The 23,489-nt window shown below is 54.0% G+C and overlaps 2 protein-coding genes across 2 annotated transcripts in view; both read left to right on the forward strand.

Annotated features, from left to right (window-relative positions):
* The first annotated feature begins 10,357 nt into the window (after positions 1-10,357).
* Positions 10,358-23,489, forward strand: part of LOC144308597 (melanoma-associated antigen 10-like) — a 202,684-nt gene continuing 189,552 nt past the window's right edge. Inside the window, exon 1 of the mRNA XM_077889347.1 lies at positions 10,358-10,382. The gene's annotated coding sequence lies outside the window, so the exon portion shown is untranslated. The remainder of the gene's footprint in view (positions 10,383-23,489) is intronic.
* Positions 11,670-16,882, forward strand: LOC144308592 (melanoma-associated antigen 1-like). Its single transcript, XM_077889331.1, has 3 exons — positions 11,670-11,694; positions 14,810-14,903; positions 15,064-16,882. The coding sequence occupies exon 3, from the start codon at positions 15,085-15,087 to the stop codon at positions 16,117-16,119; it is 1,035 nt and encodes a 344-aa protein (XP_077745457.1). The 5' UTR covers positions 11,670-11,694; positions 14,810-14,903; positions 15,064-15,084; the 3' UTR covers positions 16,120-16,882.

Consider the following 23,489-nt stretch of genomic DNA (forward strand, 5'->3'; position numbering starts at 1 on the left):
GTGTATTTTATTTCATTATGACTGTCTCCACCAATTCTCATGGGGTCTTGGTCCAATTACTATTGGAGGACATCTCCGAGGGCATGACTTCCAGTTCACTCGTGAGCTGGACCCCAGCGATGGGAGGTTCCTCACCTCCTCTACTGTCTTTGGACTGTGCATTCTACTTACCTTCCCTGGTCCCAGAAGCTGCCAAAGGACGTAGCCCTGAGATAAAGCATGGTGTTGTGACCATCTGGATGGTAGTTGTGACTGAACCCAGTTACGGCTTCTAGATAAACTCTTGGGGGATTCTGGAGGGCAGATGTAGAGATCGACTCATCTTGCAGCCACCCAAGACAAGCCTTATATATAAGTTCCCTTGTTTATTATACCTGCTATCTCCTGATCTGGAGTGGCTTGCATCTTTTTTTGATCTCTCCCTGCCCTCCATATATGGGACCCAGTTTCTGATTATACCCAGGAATCTCCCGGAAAGGTTACAAACCAACAATTACCTAAACTCATGTTTCCTTAGTTTGCTCATCTCTTAGATAATTCTAGGGATATTCCCAACCTCTTGGGTTTTCAGGGAGGACGCCTTTTTCAACTCCTGTTACCAAACTTGCTTCCCCCAAAGGCTGCTTTCTGGTCCTCCCTGACTCCTGGTTCCTAAGCCCTTTCCCAGGGCTAACTACTCTTTGCCTATCCTTCAGCCTGCCACCCCAGCCTTCTGTCCTTTTATGTCCTGGTTCTTTGGATTCTGATCAGACCTCTCCACACTGCCATGCCCCAGCTTCTTGTAATAATAGGCAGCACAGACACTCACAGTGGCTTTTGCCTCTGTCTTGTCACCCCATTAATTTGTTCAGCCATTTACTCAACAGACTTTTTATAATTATAGTTAATGCGAACCAAGCAGTCTCTCTGTGCCAGGCACCATTCCAACTACTTTACCTGTTACTCGTCACAACATACCCAAGAGGAATTTTAAAAGTTTAAAAAGCATAATTTACTTTTGAAGCCGTGTGGTCCCGAGTGTTCTTGTTGTAGAAAAGGTTTTGATTTAAAAAAAAAGAAAAAAGAAAAAAAAGCAAGGTGTCTGATCAGTAATTCAATTTTTTACTTGTTATATAGGTCTATTCCGACTTGCTTCTTGAGTCAGTGTTGGTTCTCTGTGTCTTCTAGGAAACTCTACATTTATACCTGCCATCTCCTTTCTCAGCATACAGTTATGCATAGTATTTCCATCTAATCCTTTTTATTTGTATATTGTCTACTCCTTCATTCTTGATTTGAATAATTTGACACTTGTCTTTTCTTGAATGATCTGACTATAGGTATGCCAAATGTGTACCCCTGGATTATTCAGTCACTAGCTGGTCCTCGCTTTGAGAAGTGTGTGGTCCTGGCTACAACTCATTGCTTAGTCATTGACCAGGGGCCATCCTTAGAAGATTCTGACTTTGGCTGTATCGTAAAGACAGAACACATAGAAGCTAATAGGGACTATCAGCTAATCACAATATTTGAGGCAGGGCAGCAAGTCTTTTCTTGAAGGGGGAATCTTATAGGCAATGACTGGATTCCCCCTATGCCTTAGAGACTGTAGCTTAGCACTGTTGAAATGTGGGTAGGGTACCTGGGTGGCTCAATGGTGAAGCATGTGTCTTTGGCTCAGGTCATGATCCAGGGGTCTTGGAATCGAGTCCCGCATTGGTACTAATCACTCAGCAGGGAGTCTCCTTCTACTTCTGCCTGTGTCTCTGCCTCTTTCTGTAACTCTCATGAATAAATAAATAAACTCTTTAAAGCAAATAAAAAAAGAATTGCAGCTATAAGAGCATTGCTGCTCCTGCCTTACAAGGCAGCCCATCCACACACTCCCAAATGACATAAATTCAAATTTTTTAGTAGGAGACTGCATCTCATTCTTAGACCCCAAGTAGGAGAACCACCTTCTTTTTAATTAAAAATATTTTTGATTCAGGAATAATTCACATAACTAAATCCACCCCTTTAAAATATGTAATTTAGTGATTTTATTATATTCACAGGATTGTAAAACAATCACCACTGTCTGACTCCAGAATATTTTCATTATCCCAAAAAGAATCATTTCCTTTTAAGGAATGACTTAAAGGACTTCCATAGCCATTATAAATCATTCCTCTTTACACAAAACCTCTGGCAGTAGCTTATCTGCTTTCCACGTCGGTGGATTTGCCTGTTTTGGGGACTTTATTTTTTATTTTTTTATTTTATTTTATTTTTATAATAAATTTATTTTTTTATTGGTGTTCAATTTGCCAACATACAGAATAACACCCAGTGCTCATCCCGTCAAGTGCCCCCCTCAGTGCCTGTCACCCATTCACCCCCACCCCCCGCCCTCCTCCCCTTCCACCACCGCCAGTTCATTTCCCAGAATTAGGAGTCTTTTTTTTTAAAATTTTTATTTATTTATGAGAGTCACAGAGAGAGAGAGAGAGAGAGAGGCAGAGACATAGGCAGAGGGAGAAGCAGGCTCCATGCACCGGGAGCCCAACGTGGGATTCGATCCCGGGTCTCCAGGATCGCGCCCTGGGCCAAAGGCAGGCGCTAAACCACTGCACCACCCAGGGATCCCCAGAATTAGGAGTCTTTATGTTCTGTCTCCCTTTCTGATATTTCCCGCACATTTCTTCTCGCTTCCCTTCTATTCCCTTTCACTATTATTTATATTCCCCAAATGAATGAGAACATATAATGTTTGTCCTTCTCCGATTGACTTACTTCACTCAGCATAATACCCTCAAGTTCCATCCACGTTGAAGCAAATGGTGGGTATTTGTCATTTCTAATGGCTGAGTAATATTCCATTGTATACAAAAACTACATCTTCGTTATCCATTCATCTTTCGATGGACACCGAGGCTCCTTCCACGGTTTGGTTATTGCGGACATTGCTGCTATAAACATTGGGGTGCAGGTGTCCCAGCATTTCATTGCATCTGTATCTTTGGGGTAAATCCCCAACAATGCAATTGCTGGGTCGTAGGGCAGGTCTATTTTTAACTCTTTGAGGAACCTGAACACAGTTTTCCAGAGTGGCTGCACCATTTCACATTCCAACCAGCAGTGTAAGAGGGTTCCCTTTTCTCCGCATCCTCTCCAACATTTGTGGTTTCCTGCCTTGTTAATTTTCCCCATTCTCACTGGTGTGAGGTGGTTTCTCATTGTGGTTTTGATTTGTATTTCCCTGATGGCAAGTGATGCAGAGCATTTTCTCATGTGCATGATGGCCATGTCTACGTCTTCCTCTGTGAGATTTCTGTTCATGTCTTTTGCCCATTGCATGATTGGATTGTTTGTTTCTTGGTGTTGAGTTTAATAACTTCTTTATAGATCTTGGAAACTAGCCCTTTATCTGATAGGTCATTTGTAAATATCTTCTCCCATTCTGTAGGTTGTCTTTTAGTTTTGTTGACCGTATGCTTTGCTGTGCAAAAGCTTCTGATCTTGATGATGTCCCAATGGTTCATTTTTGCTTTTGTTTCTTTTGCCTTCGTGGATGTATCTTGCAAGAAGTTACTGTGGCTGAGTTCAAAAAGGGTGTTGCCTGTGTTCTCCTCTAGGATTTTGATGGAATCTTGTCTCCCATTTAGATCTTTCATCCATTTTGAGTTTATCTTTGTGTATGGTGCAAGAGAGTGGTCTAGTTTCCTTCTTCTGCATGTGGATGTCCAATTTTCCCAGCACCATTTATTGAAGAGACCGTCTTTCTTCCAATGGATACTCTTTCCTCCTTTATCGAATATTAGTTGACCATAGTTCAGGGTCCACTTCTGGGATCTCTATTCTGTTCCATTGATCTATGTGACTGTTTCTTAAAATACTTTGTCTAACTCTTCATCAAAAAACCAAAGCTGAAAAGGAACACAAGAACAGCTATTGCTGGTTTTTTGAAATAGAAGACGCTTCCTTTGATTTCAGAATCCAAACATATGTTCAATCCCACCCCCATACACATATATCTACAGTGCCATAGAGCTTCAAACTGCAACTAGGCTGCAGTAGCCATGAGTCCTTTATCCCTCGATACTTTACACTTGTGCTCCGTACATTCAAGACATTCTTGACTCTCCATCCAGGGTGTGTGTGTGTGTGTGTGTGTGTGTGTATAAAATCTATTTGGGTACTATGGTCTTTTTCTCATACTAAAAGGCAATTAAATGGACGCCTACAAGAACGCAATGGGTGCTTGAGATTACAGCCCCTCTCGATTCAGAACACCTCCTGTGGGCATTGGTGTTTTACTTATCACAACAGTTACTGCAAACAGTGTGTGGGAAACATGAAATTTCCCATTTTAGATAGTTTCTCAAGTTCTCAGAGACGTGAGGCAGTGTCCTCAAGATCTCACCTTAGAGAGCTGGCTCTGGGTGGGACCTCCCAGAGTCATCAATGGTTGGCAAAGGGTTTTGTGGAGGGAGAGTGGGAAGGACCCAGAGTCCAACTGGTGAAGAGAGTGAGGATTAGGGTGGTCCTTTCCTTGGATTCTGTGAACTTGGGCTTTGCTGTTCATTCAGGGATGGCAAGGGCTTTCAAAAGAAGAAAAAGTCTGCCAATTTAAAGAATCCAACTTAAAACATTTAAACAACCTGCGAAAGACCATAACCTGCAGACTACTTTCCAGAGTATCATATGAGACGCTGCAGTGGAGTTAGAAGGGACACAGTAACTCTTTAGGGATGTTTTAAGATTTTACTCTCAACTGTGCAGTCCTTCTTGCTGAGATCTGGGGGTGCCATCTGGGTGAATGAAGCCAAAACCGCAGTTAGGTTTGCTAAACAAAAGAAGCCTCGCTGGCTAGGAAGATGGAGTTCAAGCAAAAATGTAGTCTCGGATTACATGGCTCCAGGAGTGAAGAGGAGGTGAAGCTTGCGGGCAGCGGGTGGCAGTTGGAAAAGTGTCCCCTCCGAGGAAAGCAGTGGAGGGCTCGTGAGTACATTCTGTGTCTCTGTCCTCTCCACCCCCAGTCCCTGTCTTAGTCATGCTCTCAGCAGCTCACACCTGGACAGGTGATAGATTTTCTTTTTACTGATCGGTCTTGTCACCACCAGCCATTCTCTGCCTTGTGCCCTGTAGCAGAGAAGAGTGTCTTGGAATGTCCGGCTAGTCAAGACTCAGCCACACTTGAAAAATCTTCACTGGCCTCTATGTAAGTTTCTACCTCTAACCTGCGCCCAGCGGTCCATCTTCCCTGTGCGCATGGCCAGCAGCTGAATTAAACCCTCTCACCAGTATCCTCAGATCCCCTTGCTCCTTAAATTCATCTGTCACCCAGTTAACAGAAGGTCCAGGGTCAGTGCCACTGTGCCTGTTCTATGGACTCATCTGATCCTGTGTATATTTCTTGTAAGAACAGCCAGACCACATTGAAGGAGACACGAGTTCTGTATCCTAATTAGTATATCTGGATCACAGGAGTAGAAATTAGCAATTCTCTAATCACTCATATGTTTACTAGGTGGGAATGAATAGCAAGCGTAGTTGAGATAATGAGGACCCCGTTGCTCAATATCAGGGAAAACAGTTCCATGTATGGAAAGAGAAAGGCTACAGTGTGGTGGAAGGCAGAAAACGAGGCCAGACGAACAGGCTCGGGCTAGACCTTTAACCCAGCATGTTAGGCCGCGGAGCTTGACCCTAGGTTGAGGGCAAAGGGCCATTGAGAGAAGGGGAAGGTACTCCTTGTTTCCAGCAGATTCATGTTTTCTTGTTTCACAGCATTTATCAATAGTTTTTATTTATTTATTTATTTATTTATTTATTTATTTATTTATTTATTGTAAATACACATAACATGAAGTCATTCTATAGTGTCCAATTCAGTGCCATTTCGTACATTTGCGGTGTTGTACGAGTATCGCCTCTGTCTGGTTCCAAAGCACTTGCATCAGCCCAAAAGCAAACGTCGCATCCGATAAGTGGTCACTGCCCTTTCCCTCCTCCCTCAGACCCTGTCAACCGCTACTCTGCTTTCTCTATGAATATAGCCGTTCTGTGTATTTCATATAATCGGAATTTGCAATATGATATCTTTGTGTCTGGCTTCTTCAACTCAGCAGTTTTCAAGGTGCATCCTGCTAAAGCCTGTAACGGGACTTCATTCTTTTTTGCGGCTGAATATTTCTTTATAGGCCTATACATTTTGCTTATTCATTCTCAAATTGATGGATATTTGGGTCGTTTCATCCTTTTGCTATTGTGAATTTTGGTGAACATTTCTACACGGGTATTTGTTTGAATACCTGTTTTCCATTTTTTGAGCATATACATAGGAGTGGAATTGATAGTCATATAAATTAAAAGTAAAAAATATAAATATAATTTTAAAAAGTTTAACTTTTTGACAAACTGATACACTTTTACCACTGGCAAACATCTTTCACAAAAGCGGCACCATTTTTCATCCCTACCACCAATGTGCCAGACCATATATATATATATATATATATATATATATTCTTTATCCATTCATCTATTGATGGACATCTCGGTTCTTTTCTACGAGGTATTTACCCAACCCGAAGGATACCTACATAATTATCCAAAGAGGCATCTGCACTCCAAATACACTTTCTTTATTTCTTTCTTTATTTATTAGATTTTATTTATTTATTCATGAGAGACGCACAGAGGGAGGTGGAGATGTAGGCAGAGGGAGAAGCAGACTCCCTGCGAGTTTCAATCACAGGACCTTGGTTTCACCACCTGAGCCAAAGGCAGATGCTCAACCCCTGAGCCACCCTGGCGTCCCTCCATATACACTTTGGAATCAGCTTTTCCATTTCTTCAAACAGGATTGTTGGGATTCCTTTTAGGGATTGTACTGAATCTGTAAATTGCTTTAATACAACTGCTATCTTAAGAAAATTAAGTCTTCAACTCCATGAACGCAAGACATCTTTCCAAATACTGAAATCTTCTTAAATTCTTCGAGCAATATGTTATAAGTTGTAGTGTATATGTCTTATATTTCCTTGGATAAAGTTATTTTAAGTATTTTCTTCTGCTTTTACTTCTTTTTTTAAACTTTTTTCCCACTTTATTAGTCTTTATTATTATGACTATTTATTTATTATTTATTAAAATTATTTTTTTGCCTAATCACTCTGGCTAGCACTTTCAGTATAATAACATAAAAGAAGCAAAAGCAGGCATTGTCGGGTTTTAAAAGAATATTATTGGTTATTTATTTTAGAGAGAGATTGAGAGGGAGAGGAAGAGGAAGAGAGACAATCTCAGGCAGACGCCCCTGAGCATGGAGCCCAATGCAGGGCCTGATCTCACAATCCTGAGATCATGACCTGAGTAGAAATCAAGAGCCAGCTGCATAACCGACAGAGCCACCTAGGCGGCCCTTGCCTTCTTTCTTATTTCTTGGCTTAATGGGAAAATTTCAGTCTTTAACCATTCAGTATGTTAGATGTGGATTTTTCGTGAATGCCTTTTATCATGTTAAAGTCTTTTATTTCTAGTTTGTTGAAAGCTTTTTTTTTTTAATGAAAGAGTGTCAGTTTATTTTATTTTATTTTTTTGATGTCTTTGTCAGGCTTTACTACCTCAGTACTGCTGACCTCACAGAACGAGATAGGAAGTATTCCCTCCACTTCCATATTTTGGGAAGAAATTGAGGATTTCTTTCTTTCTTTCTTTCTTTTCTTTCTTTCTTCTTTTTTTTTCAAAGATTTTGTTCATTTATTTATAGAGACACAGAGAGAGAATGAGAGGCAGAGACACAGGCAGAGGGAGAAGCAGGCTCCATGCAGAGAGCCTGACGCGGGACTCGATTCAGGGTCTCCAGGATCACGCCCCAGGCTGCAGGCGGCGCCAAACCGCTGTGCCACCGGGGCTGCCTGAGGATTTCTTTCTTCTTTCAAGTATTGGTAGAATACAGGAGCGAAGTCACCTGGTCTTGGGATGTTCTTTCTTTGACGTTTCTGGTCACTGATTCATTCTCCTTACCTGTTAGATCTGATTGAATTTTCTTTTCCTCTTGAGTTACTTTTGGTTGTTTATGTCTTAAAAAATATATCCAGTTCTTTTAGGTTATACAATTTCTTGGAGTATAATTGTTCAGAGTACTCTCTTACATTCCTTTTTGTTTCCTTAAGACCTGTAATACTGGGGCGCCTGTAATACTGGGTGGCTCAGGGCTTGAGCATCTGCCTTTGGCTCAGGGCGTGATCCCGGGGTCCTGGGGTCCTGTCCCACATCAGGCTCCCCGCAGGGAGCCTGCTTCTCCCTCTGAGTATGTCTCTGCCTCTCAAATAAATAAATAAATAAATAAATAAATAAATAAAATCTTCTTTAAAAAAAAAAAGATCTGTAATACTACCCCGACTTCGATTTTTTTATTTTAGTAGTTGAGTCTGCTTTTTTCTCTCTGTCTTACTAAATGTTTCTCAAAATTTTTATCTTTTCACCAAACCAGCTTTGCTTAGTTGTCACCTCGTGATTTGGTGGAAGTTTCCTTCAAAGTATGGAATCAAAATTAAAATCCTAGTCTTTGCAGGTGTTCTTTTACTTTGTGTTAGGCCATACCACACTACACCACATCACAGAAGGTGACCTAGTATACTGTCTTCATGTCCGGACATTTTGAGAGTTTTTGTGATTACAGCAATACCTTCAACATTCAGCTAGTATTGTCACGGAAAACAATCACACTTTCCACCATAGCAGAGTTTCAAATAGGCAATTTTATGGTATTTATTTAAGGAACATCTTGAGAGTATCATTATTACTTGATTGATCATAATCAATCAAAGTATCAACTCATGATTTCCCATGATGTATCACCTTTAATCTGAGAACTTGGGCACATTTCTCATTTTCTAGTTAGGCTTTCCAACACTCACTGGAGAATGTATATCATTAAATAAGTCGGTTTTAAGGATGAGTAACATATAGCAGGGTTGTCAGCTGTCGAATCTGAGGGGTCTCAGTTTTTCATCCAGCTCTCCTGCCCTCTCTCTGGGTAGAGTCTAATTGCCAGCCTCGAGGAGCTTCCCAGTGACTATTCAAATACAGAATAGAGAAAAAGCACTGAGGCACCAAAAGCTCATATAACATGCCCTGAGTCATAAAGCTAAATAAAGGTGAGGAAACAAAGACTCATCTTGGGGTCCAGCTTACCCTGTAGCTCATGCTCTGGTAGAAAGAAATACTTTCCAGACAGATAAAGAAGACCATACTTAGTTACAGGTGATCTCAACCCCCAAAAGCATCAAAAGTTGAATTGTTCACCAGTTCAGACACTCAGATAACGGGTACTCTTGACCTTTCAAGAGCTCCATAGACAGGGGCCAGGTAGCCTTATCAGAGTCCAGAGGCTAGAGGGCAGGCATAGCTTTGATGAGGTTCCAGGGAGTTCTGGAGCTGAACAGATGCTTAGCCCATCCACAAATTCTATTTCAGCAGCTCCTTCAGAGATAACCATGATAACCCAGCAGAGACAACAGGACACTGACATATAAACAACGTCCAAATCTCAAGGTTTTTCACTGTAGAGGAGGAAGCTATAGTGATCTAGGTGGTGGTGGATTAGAGCCAAAAACATCAGTAAAAACTCTTATGTAGCTTAATGCACATATAGATGATTACATCTAAACTTTGTATATATATGTGAATACACACAGGGTAGTGAACACATGTGTAATTTCTTCCTTGTCAGCCAAGGAGCCCTAGGAGCAATGACCACAGATGCAATGTGTGTACGTAGTGCACAGACCTAGGTTTCGCATACTTTTCTACAGTAAATGGAACAAGGGCTCCATGGAAAAATTGTTGATTCTGGAAATGGGATAGGGAAATATGTAAGATGAGGCTGAAGCAACTTGTAGTGCCTGAAAATAAAGAAATGCTAAAAAAAATTACATTAAAAACAAACTAATGAAAACATTTCCAGGGGCGTGAGGCAGGTATACAAAAAGGGACCTAACAGGAAGAGCGCCCAGTGGCCAAACCTGGAACAAGTTAAACAACACAAATATATACAATTGTGTTGGATTTTAACCCAAAGTGTAATAGAAGTGCCCATGTGTCTGCACTAAGAAAAGAATTTGACTTATTAAAAACATAAATATGGGAAAATAGGCAGATCTCGCAAGTCCACGGAGGATCCGCGAGAGGACCTAGGGAGCCTCCCACAGGTGTCCTCCTACCCCCACCACGCAGAGCCCATCTCCCGCGGGCGTGCAACCAGCCCTTAGGGACCCCTGGCACGGGGTCCGGATGTGACGTGGGCCGACTTCCGCCTCGGAGGTCTGAGGGAGCGGAGGGCCTCGTGTGGGCGGCGCATTGGGGTCCCCTGGAAGGAGGCCAGGCCCGGGCCGGCGGCAGCCAGGCAGCAGGTAGCCCCGGGAGGGGGCTCCGAGGGCGGGGGAGGGGCCCCGGAGGGCGGCGGGGGGTGGGGGGGCCCTTTCTGAACCCTGAGAGACCACACGGGGGAAGGCGGGGCCGCGGCGTCGAGCTGAGGCCTGGATGCCGGGGCCTGGGGCAGTGGCCTGAGAGGGGCAGGGACACAGGGAGTGCCGGTGGGGACGCGGTGACACGGCGGGGACCCAGGAGCCCAGGACAGAGGGGACCCGGCGGAGGTCAGGGCCCATGGTGAGCCGGGAAGGCCGCGGAGGAGCCGGATGGGGCCGGATGGTGGCGGCGGGTGCGGAAGGCCTGGCACATCCGGGTACCCGAGAGCCTGAGGCCTGGTGTGGTGGGAGAAGACGCTGAGGGGGGAGGGGAGGGAGGGTCCCGGGGCTAAGGGGAGGCGAGGGATGGACCCTGAGGGGGACAGAGGGGACCCGGCGGAGGTCAGGGCCCACGGTGAGCCCGGGAAGGCCGCGGAGGAGCGGGATGGGGCCGGATGGTGGCGGCGGGTGCGGCAGGCCTGGGACATCCGGGTACCCGAGAGCCTGGGGCCTGGTGTGGCGGGAGCAGACACTGAGGGGGGGGGGAGGGTCCAGGGGCTAAGAGGAGGCGAGGGATGGACCCTGAGGGGGACAGAGGGGACCCGGCGGAGGTCAGGGCCCACGGTGAGCCCGGGAAGGCCGCGGAGGAGTGGGATGGGGCCGGATGGTGGCGGCGGGTGCGGCAGGCCTGGCACATCCGGGTACCCGAGAGCCTGAGGCCTGGTGTGGTGGGAGAAGACGCTGAGGGGGGGGGGAGGGAGGGTCCCGGGGCTAAGGGGAGGCGAGGGATGGACCCTGAGGGGGACAGAGGGGACCCGGCGGAGGTCAGGGCCCACGGTGAGCCCGGGAAGGCCGCGGAGGAGCGGGACGGGGCCGGATGGTGGCGGCGGGTGCGGCAGGCCTGGGACATCCGGGTACCCGAGAGCCTGGGGCCTGGTGTGGCGGGAGCAGACACTGAGGGGGGGGGGAGGGTCCAGGGGCTAAGAGGAGGCGAGGGATGGACCCTGAGGGGGACAGAGGGGACCCGGCGGAGGTCAGGGCCCACGGTGAGCCCGGGAAGGCCGCGGAGGAGTGGGATGGGGCCGGATGGTGGCGGCGGGTGCGGCAGGCCTGGCACATCCGGGTACCCGAGAGCCTGAGGCCTGGTGTGGTGGGAGCAGATGCTGAAGGTGGTGGAGGGAGGGTCCCGGGGCTAAGGGGAGGCGAGGGATGGACCCTGAGGGGGACAGAGGGGACCCGGCGGAGGTCAGGGCCCACGGTGAGCCCGGGAAGGCCGCGGAGGAGCGGGACGGGGCCGGATGGTGGCGGCGGGTGAGGCAGGCCTGGCACATCCGGGTACCCGAGAGCCTGGGGCCTGGTGTGGCGGGAGCAGACGCTGAGGGCTGAGGGGAGGGTCCAGGGGCTAAGGGGAGGCGAGGGATAGACCCTGAGGGGGACAGAGGGGACCCGGCGGAGGGCAGTGCCCATGGTCAGCCCGGGAAGGCCGCGGAGGAGCGGGATGGGGCCGGATGGTGGCGGCGGGTGCGGCAGGCCTGGGACATCCGGGTACCCGAGAGCCTGAGGCCTGGTGTGGCGGGAGCAGACGCTGAGGGGGGGCGGAGGGAGGGTCCAGGGTCTATGGGGACTGAGTGATGGACCCTGAGGGAAACAGACGGGACCCGTCGGAGGGTCACAAGGGCTGTGAAGCCCCCCCGGGGGATAGGGACTTGCCCTCACGTGGGAGTATGGGTGCTCAGGCTTCCATATCTGGGTCTCCCGAGACACTGGGGGCCCCTGGCGTCAGGAGGAGGGCCTAGGATATGTGCCCAGAGGGGAGGGCCCCGGGTGCTGCTGGGATTCCCGGTGAGGATGCGGAAGATGCCCAGGGGACCCTGCACCCCAGCCCAGAGTCGGTCCCGGGAAGGTCGTGGGTGCGGTTGGGAACACGTGGTGAGGCCCCCCTCCGCATCCGGGCTCTCAGAGACCAGGGGGCTGGTGTTCAGAGCAGGGCCTCCCTGAGGGGGCAGAGGGTGGGCTCATGTCCTGCTGGGTTCCTGGCGAGGATGTCCATGGAGGACGGAGGGACCCCGCACCCCGTCCACAGTCAGTCCTGGGAGGCAGGCCGAGTGGAGCCAGGCAGAGGCCCAGGCACCCAGGGAGCCCCGCCAGCAGGGGGGGAAGAAGGGCCCAGGGAGCCTGTCTCCCGCCCCCGAGCTCAGCCCCCTCTGTGAGCCCTGGGAAACCCCCGGGCTGGGTTGCGGTCTTGATGTTAAGACGGTCACTACCTGTCTCCGTTGGGGTCCGGGCAGAGGGGAGGGCCTGGGTGTGAGCGGCCCAGCCTCCGGACGGCTGCGCGAGGGGCCCGAGGTCTCCTAGGGCTGGAGGAAGGACCCCCGAGGGACTGAGACCCCCGAGGGAGTCGGTCCCCAGGGAGCCCCGAGCACCACCGCCCTGCCCCTGCTTCAGCCTCGGGAGGCTGCAGGGGGTGGACAAGTCCTGAACTTCATGGCCGTTGGTGCGATGGGGCCTCCCACACTGTGGCCATTGGGCTGGAGCACTGCCTCCAGGGTGTGGGCAGCGGTGGAGTCGGGTGGGGTGAGGGGCAATGGCCCACGTGTGGCTGGCGGCCAAGGCCAGTACCACAGGGGCACTGAAGCCCTAGGGACACAGACTAGACTGGGTCCTGGGAGCCCCCGGGCCCGATGACCACCTTGGGCTGTCCTGGCTTGCCAGCCAAGTCTCTCGGAAGGAGCTGGGTAGGAGCCCGCTCACAGCCAACCTGGGGCCTAAAGGGATTGAAGGTAAGGACCACAGGGAGGAGTGACGGACCCTGGGTCCCAGCACATGCAGTCCAGGGAGGGACCCTGGGCCCCAGCACATGCAGTCCAGGGAGGAAGGAGGCCCCCATGCAAGACGAGCCCATGCTTCCATCCTGATGTCCACGTCTGGGTGTTAGAGCCTGAGGGCTTGTGCTTCAGTGGAGCAGGGCCTCGGGGGGTGGTTGGGGTGAGGGTGTGTTTGGAGGGCACTCGGCCTGTGAGGAGTCAGGGTGAGGACCCTGGGGACGCCTGGCTGGCCCCACCCGGCCCGTGACCAAAGAAGCCAGTGCAGTGGAGGGAGGCCCTGCCCTGTGGGTAGCCCACCGAGGATGGGAGAGCGCTGGCCCTCAGTGGCATGCTCACTTGTCCCTGGGGCGGGTGGGCGGCAGGAAGGTGGCCTCACCTGGGGTTGGTATGGTCTTGGTGTGAGGGTCACGTGTCCTCTATGGGAGGATGGGGGACCGGAGGAAGAGCAGGTCCTGGCAGGATAATGCTGAGGACCCTCCCGGGAGCCTGAAGGCATCTGCGCCCCAGGACAGAGGGGCCAGTCTCCAGGCCAGCCCTTCCTGATATTGCTGAGGGATTGGGGGCGGGGGGGCTTTGCGGCTGTGACCTGCCTGGCAGAGGACACAGGACAGGGTGGGGACATAGGACATAACAGGGTACCTCTCCCTGCTCCTCTCCTAGTTCTCAGGGTGTTGAGGACCCCGCTGGGAGAGGTCCCAGTCAGAGTGTGGGAGGAGGCCCACCTGGGTGATAGATGCCTAGGAGTCCCGGGGCCTGCCAAGAGTCTTCTGAGGAACCCCGCCCACCCCACATTGAAGGGGTATATGGCCCCAAAGACAGCCATCAGGCCCAGGAGGTGATGGCCCCAAATATGGGTGCCCTTCCCTGGCAGCCCTAGGAAGGGAACCCGTGGTGCAGCCTGTCCCACGGAGCCCCTGCTCCTCTCCAGATCCCTGGGCTCAGGGAGGGGCGGGCCTGGGCCTGAGGGACTGGATTCAGGTCAGCAGAGGAGGCGGGTGCCCTGCCATGGCCCTGGTCCAGGACCTGGCGGGGATCGAGGTGAGAAATGAGGGGATGCCTCCCACAGCAGGATCCCTAGGGACCATGTGTGGGCCATGGGGAGAGGCGGGACCGGTGGCCCAACTGATTTCTCTGGACTTTGGCTGGTGGGGGGTCGTGGCAGGGGCCCTTGCAAGGAAGGTGCAAAGAGGGTGGCCTCAGGGTTAGCCGGAGGGTCTTCCCAGGCCTTGTGTGGGGTCCAGGTGAAGACACAGAGGCACCCCATCCCAGCCCAGATGGAAGCCAGAGCTGGCCCTGGACTTTGGCAAGTGTGGCCTGGGCTTGGGCCCTGGCTTCCTCCTGTGGAGTGTCGAGGCCCTGTTTTCTTGCAGGGATGTTTGGCCTGAGAAGGACAGGGCCGGGGCAGACCCTTGAGAGGCCTGGGGGGGAACGTCCCACCTGGGCTGCCGGGGACCTCCCAGACTGTAAGCCAACCGTCCTGTACACACTGGGCCCCAGGGCTGGGCTGGCAGTCTGCACCCTGAGGACCCTCCTCCTTCCCTCCTGCAGGGACTTCAAGAACTGGCAGCGGAGGCCTCGGTCTGAGGCGGGCGTCCCTCGGGACACAGAGCTGAGGAGGCACGGGCCAGAGCCACTTGTCCAGGTGAGGTGCATGCTCTCTCTGAGCCTGGTGTCAGGGGCTCTCCCAGCCCAACACGGGAGCCCTCTGCAGGGGAGCCCGGCACGGCCCCCTGTCAGCCCTGGCACCTCGGGGTATCTTGGCCGGGCTGCCCTCTGACAAGCTCTCCCAACTCTGTCTTCAGGTTCAGCCCGAATCTGACACCATGCCCCTGAGGAATAGCAGCGAGCTTTGGAAGCAGGGAGACCTAGAGGAGGCCCAGGGCCTGGTGGATGCTCAGCTGTCTGGGGCTGAGGAGGAGGAAGAAGGGGAGGAGGAGGCTCCACCTACCCCCTCTCCCCCATCTCCCCCGGACCCCCTATCTCATCTCTTTCTGTCCTCTTCCTCCTCCTCCTCCTCCTCCTCCTACTCCTCCTCCTTCTCCTCCTCCTCCTCCTCCTCTTCCCCTTCCTTGTCCTTCTGTGGCATGGTCTGTGGCCCCCCAGAGGAAGGGTGTGCTGCTGCCGGGGCCCTGAGTGCTCCCCAGAGCTCTCAGAGTGCCGACCCCTCCCCCAGTGGTGGGGCAGCTGGTGGCCTTGGCCAGCCCGAGCCTCCTGGCCCCAGCGGCCCAGGGGAGGCGGGAGATGAGGAGCTCTTGGTGGAGGGCAGTTTCCGCATGAAGACGGCTGCCCTGGTGGTATTCCTGCTCCTCAAGTATCGCAACAAGCAGCCCATCAGCAAGGCAGAGATGCTGGAGGTCTTCTCCCCAGAATACCAGGATGACTTCCCCGCCATCTTGAGCCAAGCGTCCATCTGCTTGAGGCTGGTCTTTGGCCTAGATGTGGTTGAAGTGGATCCCAGCGAGCACTCCTACGTCCTCAACCCCATCCTGGGCCTCACCTGGGATGGGATGCTGAGCGATCAGTGGGGTATCCCCAAGACCAGCCTCCTGGGGCTGATCCTGGGGTTTATCCTACTTCAGGATGGATGTGTCCTTGAGGAGGAGGTGTGGGAGACTCTGGGGTTCACGGCAGTGTACGATGGCCAAGAGAACACCATCTATGGGGAGCCCGTGGATCGCCTCACCAATGTCTGGGTGCAGGAAGGCTACCTGGAGCGCCGGCAGGTGGCGGGCAGTGACCCTGCCCGCAATGAGTTCCTGTGGGGGCCCAGGGCCTACGAGGAAACCAGCAAGGTGCAGGTCACGGACTTTCTGCTCCAGATCGGTAGCAACAACCTGGGGTCCTCCCTGGTCCTGTGAGAAAAGATTCTGAGATAAGGAAAAGGGGCCACAGCCCCAGGGGCAGCCAGTCCCTTTTCAAGCTTTTGTGGTTCCGGCATGAAGGGAGGCCTTAGGGTGCTTCCTCCCGGTGTTGTCTCGTTGGATTTGTAAAGAGAAAGTCCTGGGCGTTCTCAGGGGTTAAGGGCCAGGGCATTTTGGGGGAAAGCAGGGCCAAGAGCCTCTCTGGGGGCCTGGGCTCTACAATGACCCCGACATCCAGAGCTTGGTTTCTTTGAGGAAGCTCTCCCTGTTTGTTCCTTGGGATAGAAGGTTCCCGCAGCCCAGTGCGTGAGTGACACACACCGCTTCGCGTTCGTACTTCCCCGGTTCAATATATTTTTAAATATTTATTATTTATTTATTTATTTATTTGTTTGTTTGTTTGTTTGTTTGTGAGAATACACAGTGCAGAGAGAGAGAGAGGCAGAGACACAGGCAGAGGGAGAAGCAGGCAGAGGGAGAAGCAGAGAGCCTGACATGGGGCTTGATCCCGGATCTCCAGGATCATGCCCAGGGCTGAAGTTGGCACTAAACCGCTGAGCTACCCTGACAGCCCCCCAGTTCAAGAGTTAAGAGTTTTGTCTGCCCTGGATACAAGTTGGGAGACCCTCTCTCCTTGTTTGGGTTCTGGATGAAAACACAGGGCAATGGCGTTGGAATCTGTTGGAAAGGCCAAGAGTGGAGCAGGCAAGTGCTGGAGGGTGGAAATAGGAAAATAAACCTTGTTCACTTTTGCTTCTTACCTGTGCCGTGTGCCTATTTTCCAAAGTAACGTGATGTGCGCTCATGCATTCACTTGGTTTTGCTGGAATGGGAGAGAAGGTTCCTGACTGAGGCCAGAGAGCCCTGCTGGCGGCTCCCTCACAGCCACACAGCGGCTGAGCTCTGCTCCCTGCAAGGCCCTGTGTGTGAGCACGGGGGACACGGGGGCCCGTGGTCACACCGCCTTCAGGGACTCTGTCTAGCAGCCACTATCCCACAGGAAGGCAGGGAGGGGTGCCCTGAGACCTGCACTAGCCCACCAGCCCAGAGCTTTTCCTGAAATTGTGGGAGGTCTGCGTTGCCCCCAGTGGGGCAAGAAGCCTGCCCCAGCGTCAAGGCCATTGAATCCTATGTGGTCTGGGAGGGTCGTGTGCAGACAGCTCATTCTGCTCAGTTTCTCTTCGGTTTCCCTTGCTCTCCCATCCTGGGATATGTCACGGGAACAGGAAATTCTTAGGGCAGGGGGTGTGGTGGGGGACGTCACAATAAGGCTGGACCTTCTCCCAACCACTAACGGTCCTCATTTGCCAGTGGTCCCGTGTGCCGGTCTCTCCTGAAATGGGACAGTAACAGAGACTGGCAGGTGGCAGTGCATCAGGGGAAAGAGCACATTGTCAGCCCGTGGACATTTTCGAGGTTCCTGCCATGGGAATTGCAGCAAGGTGCTAGGAGTGAGGAGGGATCGCTGCCCCTGAACCACCACAGCAATGTGAGTGTGCAAAGTAGTGACAATCAGATGTGATCCTGCCTTGGAAGCACCTGCCCCACAGCTGGTGGCTGCTTGGGGGAATTCTGCAGAGGAGCCTCTGTGCCCCGCAGAGAGGGCCGGTGGGCAGTCCTTCCTGCCACCTGACCCTTGGGTCCCCGAGACACGGCCATCAATCCTCTCAGGCCCCGCACAAGGTTCCTTCGGGAGGCCGGCAGCCCGCTGCCCAGTGGGCGGGCCGGGATTGGGGGTGTCCTGCTCCTGGGGCCCAGCCGGCAGCCCCCATAGCCCCTGCTGCCCGCCCTGCCCTGTCTCTCCTGACCGTGGCCTCAGCCTGCAGACCTTGGGTCTTGGTCCTGTCTCCCCACTTCCAATCGCTCTCTCCCCAGTGCTGCTGTTCACGGATGCTCATCTTGCTGTGGGGGTCCCCAGATGGGGATGCCCTCTCTGCCTACCTGTGCTCCCAGGGGTGCTGACCAGGCTGTGCTGCTGGCGGTGCGTGTCCTAGGGGCCAGAAAACTACCCTCCTAGCTGGTGACCCTGGCGACTGTGCCAGGTGGGTATTGTCAGAGAACTCCTGGGTCATAGCCATCGTTCTGTGAAGCTGGTGTCCTCGTGATGGCCACTGCGAGGTTGGCTCTCTGAAGCTGAGGCAGAGACGGGGTGTGTACCTATCAGCCATCCCCAGAGCCGCCGGGACCCTAGGGTCCCGAAATGGGCACTTTGAGCAGAGGAAAGTGTAGTGGGTGACGGCGGTGGTAACCGGGATGCTCCCCCACACCCTCACAGGCCCCCTGGCTCACATGAGGATTTTGCAAGCAGCCGGGCAGGAAGGCCTTTGGGGACCCTGGAGGCAGGCAGTGCAGAAAGTCAGTTGCCCCACGAGAGGGGGGAGGAGGAGCACCCGCCATCCTGAGGCTGGTGGCCTTGACACAAGTCCCAGGAGCAGGCCCTGTGGGACAGTTGCGGCTGGATGCTGGGACCCTGCATGGTGTCCTGGGAGGGAAGTGACTGCTGGGGCCCGGGGTTTGATCCAGGCCACCATGGACTGCTCGCACAGAGCACTCAGGATGTCTGAGAACCAGCATGTGGGTCCTCGGGGAGGCATCTCCGGGGTGCCAGGTCCTATCCCACAATGTATTCACACACAGAGGCTAGGTGTCTGGCAGTTGTCACCAGGCCACGGCCGATTATGCACAACGTTCCCTGTCCCCAGCAGGAAGTCCTGACGTTATGTAAATGCCCTGAGCTGCTGCCCTGACAGGCTGGCACAAGGCACCTTGGCCATGGTCCTGCTCCTCAGGAGACCTCGTTGCTGAGCCATGGCCAAGCCTTCTCTGAATGCACCCTTTGGCTGCTCTCTGACCTGCTATCTGGCCTCCACCTGCCTGCCCTGTGTGACAAATACCACTGGCACCTGCCCTGGGGCCATTCCTGGGCCCGACTTGGGCCTCCCTGCCTGTCTTCAGGCCCGGAGCTGGCCAAGGCAAGCTGGCCCCGCCCCCAGAGAGAGGGGGTGTGCCAAGGGTTCCCAGGTCCACCCCCTGTGGGGATGCAGTGCGGGTCCTGAGACCCCCTGGGTGGGGTATTGACGTGCTGGCCTGCTGGGTGGCTGACGTGCGGCCTGCCTAGGGCAATGAGCCTGCGGGATGACATGGGGCACCAGTCAGCTGGGCGACAAGGGGCCAGACTGGGCCAGGGTCAAGCCTGAACCCCAGGGAGGCCCTCGAGGGGCCACAGCTCCTCCAGCCCCATGCGTGTGGGATCCTCTCCCTCCTCCCACACTCGGTCCTGCCTCCACACGGCCCCGGGGCCTGGCATCCAAGTAGAAACGATGGTGACCCTGAGGCGCTGCTAAGAGGCCGCGTGGGCGGGGGTCCATGTCAAGCTGCGGGTGGCATCGGTGCCCGGCACTCCCACGGTCCCCCAATCATGGGACGTGGAGCGTTGGCACGATGTCCTCCGCGGAGGACAGCTGGACTCCTACTGACGGCAGGGAGGACCCTGAGGCCTAAGCCACCAGGTTTCGCCCTTGGAAGGTGCTCAGCTGAACGGGGCGTTGTACTGCTCCCCCTGCCCCCGATGGACGCTCCACGAGTCTGACCCTGTGCACGGTCACACGGGTCACACGGTCGCAAGGGTGACACGGGGATAGTCTCCCTGCAAGGTCAAGCATTGCTGTGCGTTAGGCAGGGTGACGCCCGGAAGGACAAGGCCCGGTCCACATCGGCGTCCACAGACCCCGCAGTCGTTAGCGTCTGTCTTGCGCCTGCTTTCCCCGGGTGTGGAGATTGGGAACCAGGCAATGCTTGTCTTCTGATCCCCGTGCCTGGGGCGGGGGGAGGTCCTGCTCTCCCACTGAGGATGTGTTACCCAGGCCTGTTCCCCTCCCAGGTCACAAGTGAGCAACGTCTGCCCTGCCCAGGAATGCGATCAGGGGGCGCTACTGGCCTGTGTGCGGAGGGGCAAGGGGTCTGAGTGCTTGAGCTCCAAGGGGCCGGACAGGAGCCCCGTTCAGGGCAGAAGCAGAGGCCGCAGTCACCAGGTGTACAGCCTGTCCCACAGGCACCCAGTGCCGACACACCCCAGGGTCTCCTGTCCCGGTGCCTCCTGCCCCCTGGTGCTCCTCACAGGCACTTACAGCAGGAGGCGCGGGGGCCCTGCATGGGACGAGCGGTCAGCACGGGAAATGCATGACCGCTCTGGGGAGGAGGAGGCTCCTCTGCCCGGAAGCTGGGGGAGCACAGTGGGCCCGGCCCTCTGGGGACCCAAGGCGAGGTCCATCCCGGGAACTTGGCACCCCGCCCATTTCTGAGGACCTGCGCCGGGCCGAAGGCTGTGGCCCAGGGCGCATCCCTGCCCCTGTCACCTCGCCTCTGACCGTGCTGGAGCTGGAGATATGGACGAGACGCCGGCGGGGCCTCTCCGATGCTTACCTACTGGTCCATGGCGCCTGCTTCCCGCAGAGGAAGCAGAGGTCCTAAAATCTTGGCTCCTACCCTACCCCTCTTCTATCCTCCCTGCCAAGAAAAGCCCCACACTCTGAAGAAGCAAAGAACACTTCCTCCCTCCTTCCCCATCTCCTGTGTGGAGACCATTGCTGGGTGTGACTCATACTAATACACTTGTATTTGCATGGAGCGAACCTGCTTTAGTCTCCGGTCTGACGGTAGAGGGAAGCAGAAGCAACGAGGGGAGACTTGCATGTACACAGGAGGTGCGGAAGACCCAGAAAGGGGAGCTGAAGGTATACTCAGGTCACGCAGGAACTTTTACGCAGGTGCTAGAAGCTTCTGTCAGAGTGGCCACAAGGCCCTTTAACAGGCACGGGCCCATGTAACTCCCTGTGGACTGCCACAAACCAAAGCTTTGTGTGAAATCTCCAATTTCTTGGGGTGGTCGGGGCGTGCGTCGGGAAAGCTGTAGCTCCCTGCTCTGAGCCTGCTCCATTCCCCTCAGCTCTGAACTGCAGGACTCTGGGCCCTACGGGGCTGGAGCCCCTCCAGCTCTGGGGAGAGTTTATTTGCTGGGTGATGTTGCTGGGTGGGCACTTCCTTTCTCACCTGCTAGTGTGGTGTAACACACATGATGACCTTTTTCCCTCCTCTCTTCACCCCGGGAAAATACAATAAAAACCTATTGGTACTGGAAAAAAAAGAACCTCAGAAAGTTAGCAAAGAACAGAGGAATGGGACGCCAGGGAGGCTCAGGGTTTGGGCGCCTGCTTTTGGTTCGGGGCGTGATCCCGGGGTCCTGGGATACAGTCCCACATCAGGCTCCATCCAGGCAGCCTGCTTCCCCCTCTGCTGTGTCTCTGCCTCTCTCTGTGTTTGTCTCTGATGAAAAAATAAATTTTTGGGAAAAAAAATAACAGAGCAACCCTCGTATCTGTGACGCCTGCCATGCACAGTTTGCAGGGGCCGGTCAGGGACTCAGGAACCCCAGCAGTGTCCTCCTGTGTTTTGAGGGGCCCCGGAATGTGTCTGAAATGGCATTCCTCAGAGTGACATGGATTCTGTCGCCGTGGTGACCTGGAACAACCATATTGTAACCAGAACTATCATCATGCTTAGCTAGTGAACTGTTCGGTTGGATTTCATCCTTGGGAAGCGGGGGCTGTTCTCCTCCCAGAGGCTCCTGTGCAAACTGAGGCCTCAGGAGCTTCGTGGTATCTAGTGGAAGCAGGACGCGATCCATCGGGTGGGGGTGGGACGGGCCACACTGCAGGCCAGGGTCAGCACCCAGGGCCAGGGAGCCACGGGGGCAGGGTCCTCCTTTGCGTGTGTGTGGGGGCGCTGTGCTGGGCCACGCGGGCTGTTGAGCAGCGCCCCTGGTCTCTGTGCTCCGGCGGCATAGCACCCCTCCTCCTCCGGCCCGCTCCCCAGTTGGGACACCTAGTGTCTCTAGACCCCGCCCCGTATCTCCAGGAGGGAGACCTTCCCTGTGTGGATGGCTGTCTTAGGTGGACCACTGCTTTTGGGGACCGATCTGGGGATTTCGAAGGCCTTGGTGGGGACCGAGGTCTCAGCTCTTGCTGCCAAGGGTCCCGGTGTCGGGTGCTGCTTCGTCTGCCCTTGCGGAACCACGTGACAACCCATGCCTACCTCTGGGGTGACAGCCCGGGCACCCAGTCAGTCCCTATGGCGCTGGTGTTGCACACGGTGACTCTCGTGATGAGCGGGCGCCCCCATCGTCCCCCAGCCCTGAAGGGACCCTGGGACGAATGTGGCGGGCCTGTGTCCACAGAGCATGCACTCCAGGACAGGCGATGCCCGTGCTTTCCTCACCTGGGCTTGGCCATTCAGTGGCCGAAAGGCTCCGATTCCTTCACCTTCCCCCCGTCACCCTTTGGCGCCTTCACCCAAGAAGGCACAGAGAGAAGGGGGGCCTGGGGCTGCTGCGCGGGGGGTCCATCTCCATCCTACGGCCATGCCCCCATGGAAAAGCAGGTGATCCTCCTGATGCTTGTCCCTGCTGGGCCTTTCCCTGTGGCCTTATATGTCAGCCAGGTTCCCCCTGCTGATGTTTATAGGAAAGTGGTTTTCCCAATTGGGTGTTATCTGGCTCGGGGGGCATGTGGAAGACCCAGATCCAGAGGCCAACCCAATGTACCACCTATGAGCTGAGGACTCCCCGGGGTAAGGAATCTTAGGAAAGATGAGGATGTGGGTGTGAGCGTCAGTTCCGAAGGGAGCGGGCTGGGCCGGAGTGATTCGCCGTGGCCAGAGCAGTGCTACACTCAGGGGAATGAGGGCTCAGTGACCACGTCGGACCGTGTGCATGTCCTACGGGCTCTTGCCCCTTCTTGGGGGGACACCCTACCTGCCATGCAATGGAAAAGAGGAGAGGGATGCCTTGTGGTTCTGGCGGGAGGCACCCCTCACTATCCCCTTCTGCCTGATGTCGGAGGCCTCCTGGGGTCCAGGACACTTAATTGCTCTGGGGAGATTGTGGACGCTCATTTCCTAGGCTCCTTCAGACAATCGCCTTTTAAAGAGGTTCATCGCTAAAACAGTGCGTTGTATAGAAGAGGGACACCCCGGCAACCGGGGCTTTGTCCTTCCAGGTTTGGCCCAGAGCACCCTTGAAACATTTCATTCAAGAGAGAGAGAGAGTCCCAGGTCCAGTTCTTGCAGCAAAAGCCAAGCGTAGATGCTGCTGCCCGGGCACCCACGAGCACCCCTGCACAGCAACGCTGGAGGGCTCTGGGGGCGCTTGTCCCCATCCGTACCTGGGCGCTGCATACTGGGGGGCCGCCTTTGAGCCCTCTGCCCTGGGGAGAACTGACCTCTTGGTGTGGGGAACGCGAAGGCCCCGTGGGACCCAGGCCCCCACCGGAGAGGGAAATGGGCCTGCTGGGCAGGAGCACAAGGCCCCGGTT

The sequence above is a fragment of the Canis aureus genome, chromosome X (assembly GCF_053574225.1).
Source record: "Canis aureus isolate CA01 chromosome X, VMU_Caureus_v.1.0, whole genome shotgun sequence".
Taxonomy (NCBI): domain Eukaryota; kingdom Metazoa; phylum Chordata; class Mammalia; order Carnivora; family Canidae; genus Canis; species Canis aureus.

What these genes read in the sequence shown, in the direction of transcription:
- LOC144308592 (XM_077889331.1), top strand. Translation starts at nt 15,085, where the DNA reads ATGCCCCTGAGGAATAGCAGCGAGCTTTGGAAGCAGGGAGACCTAGAG.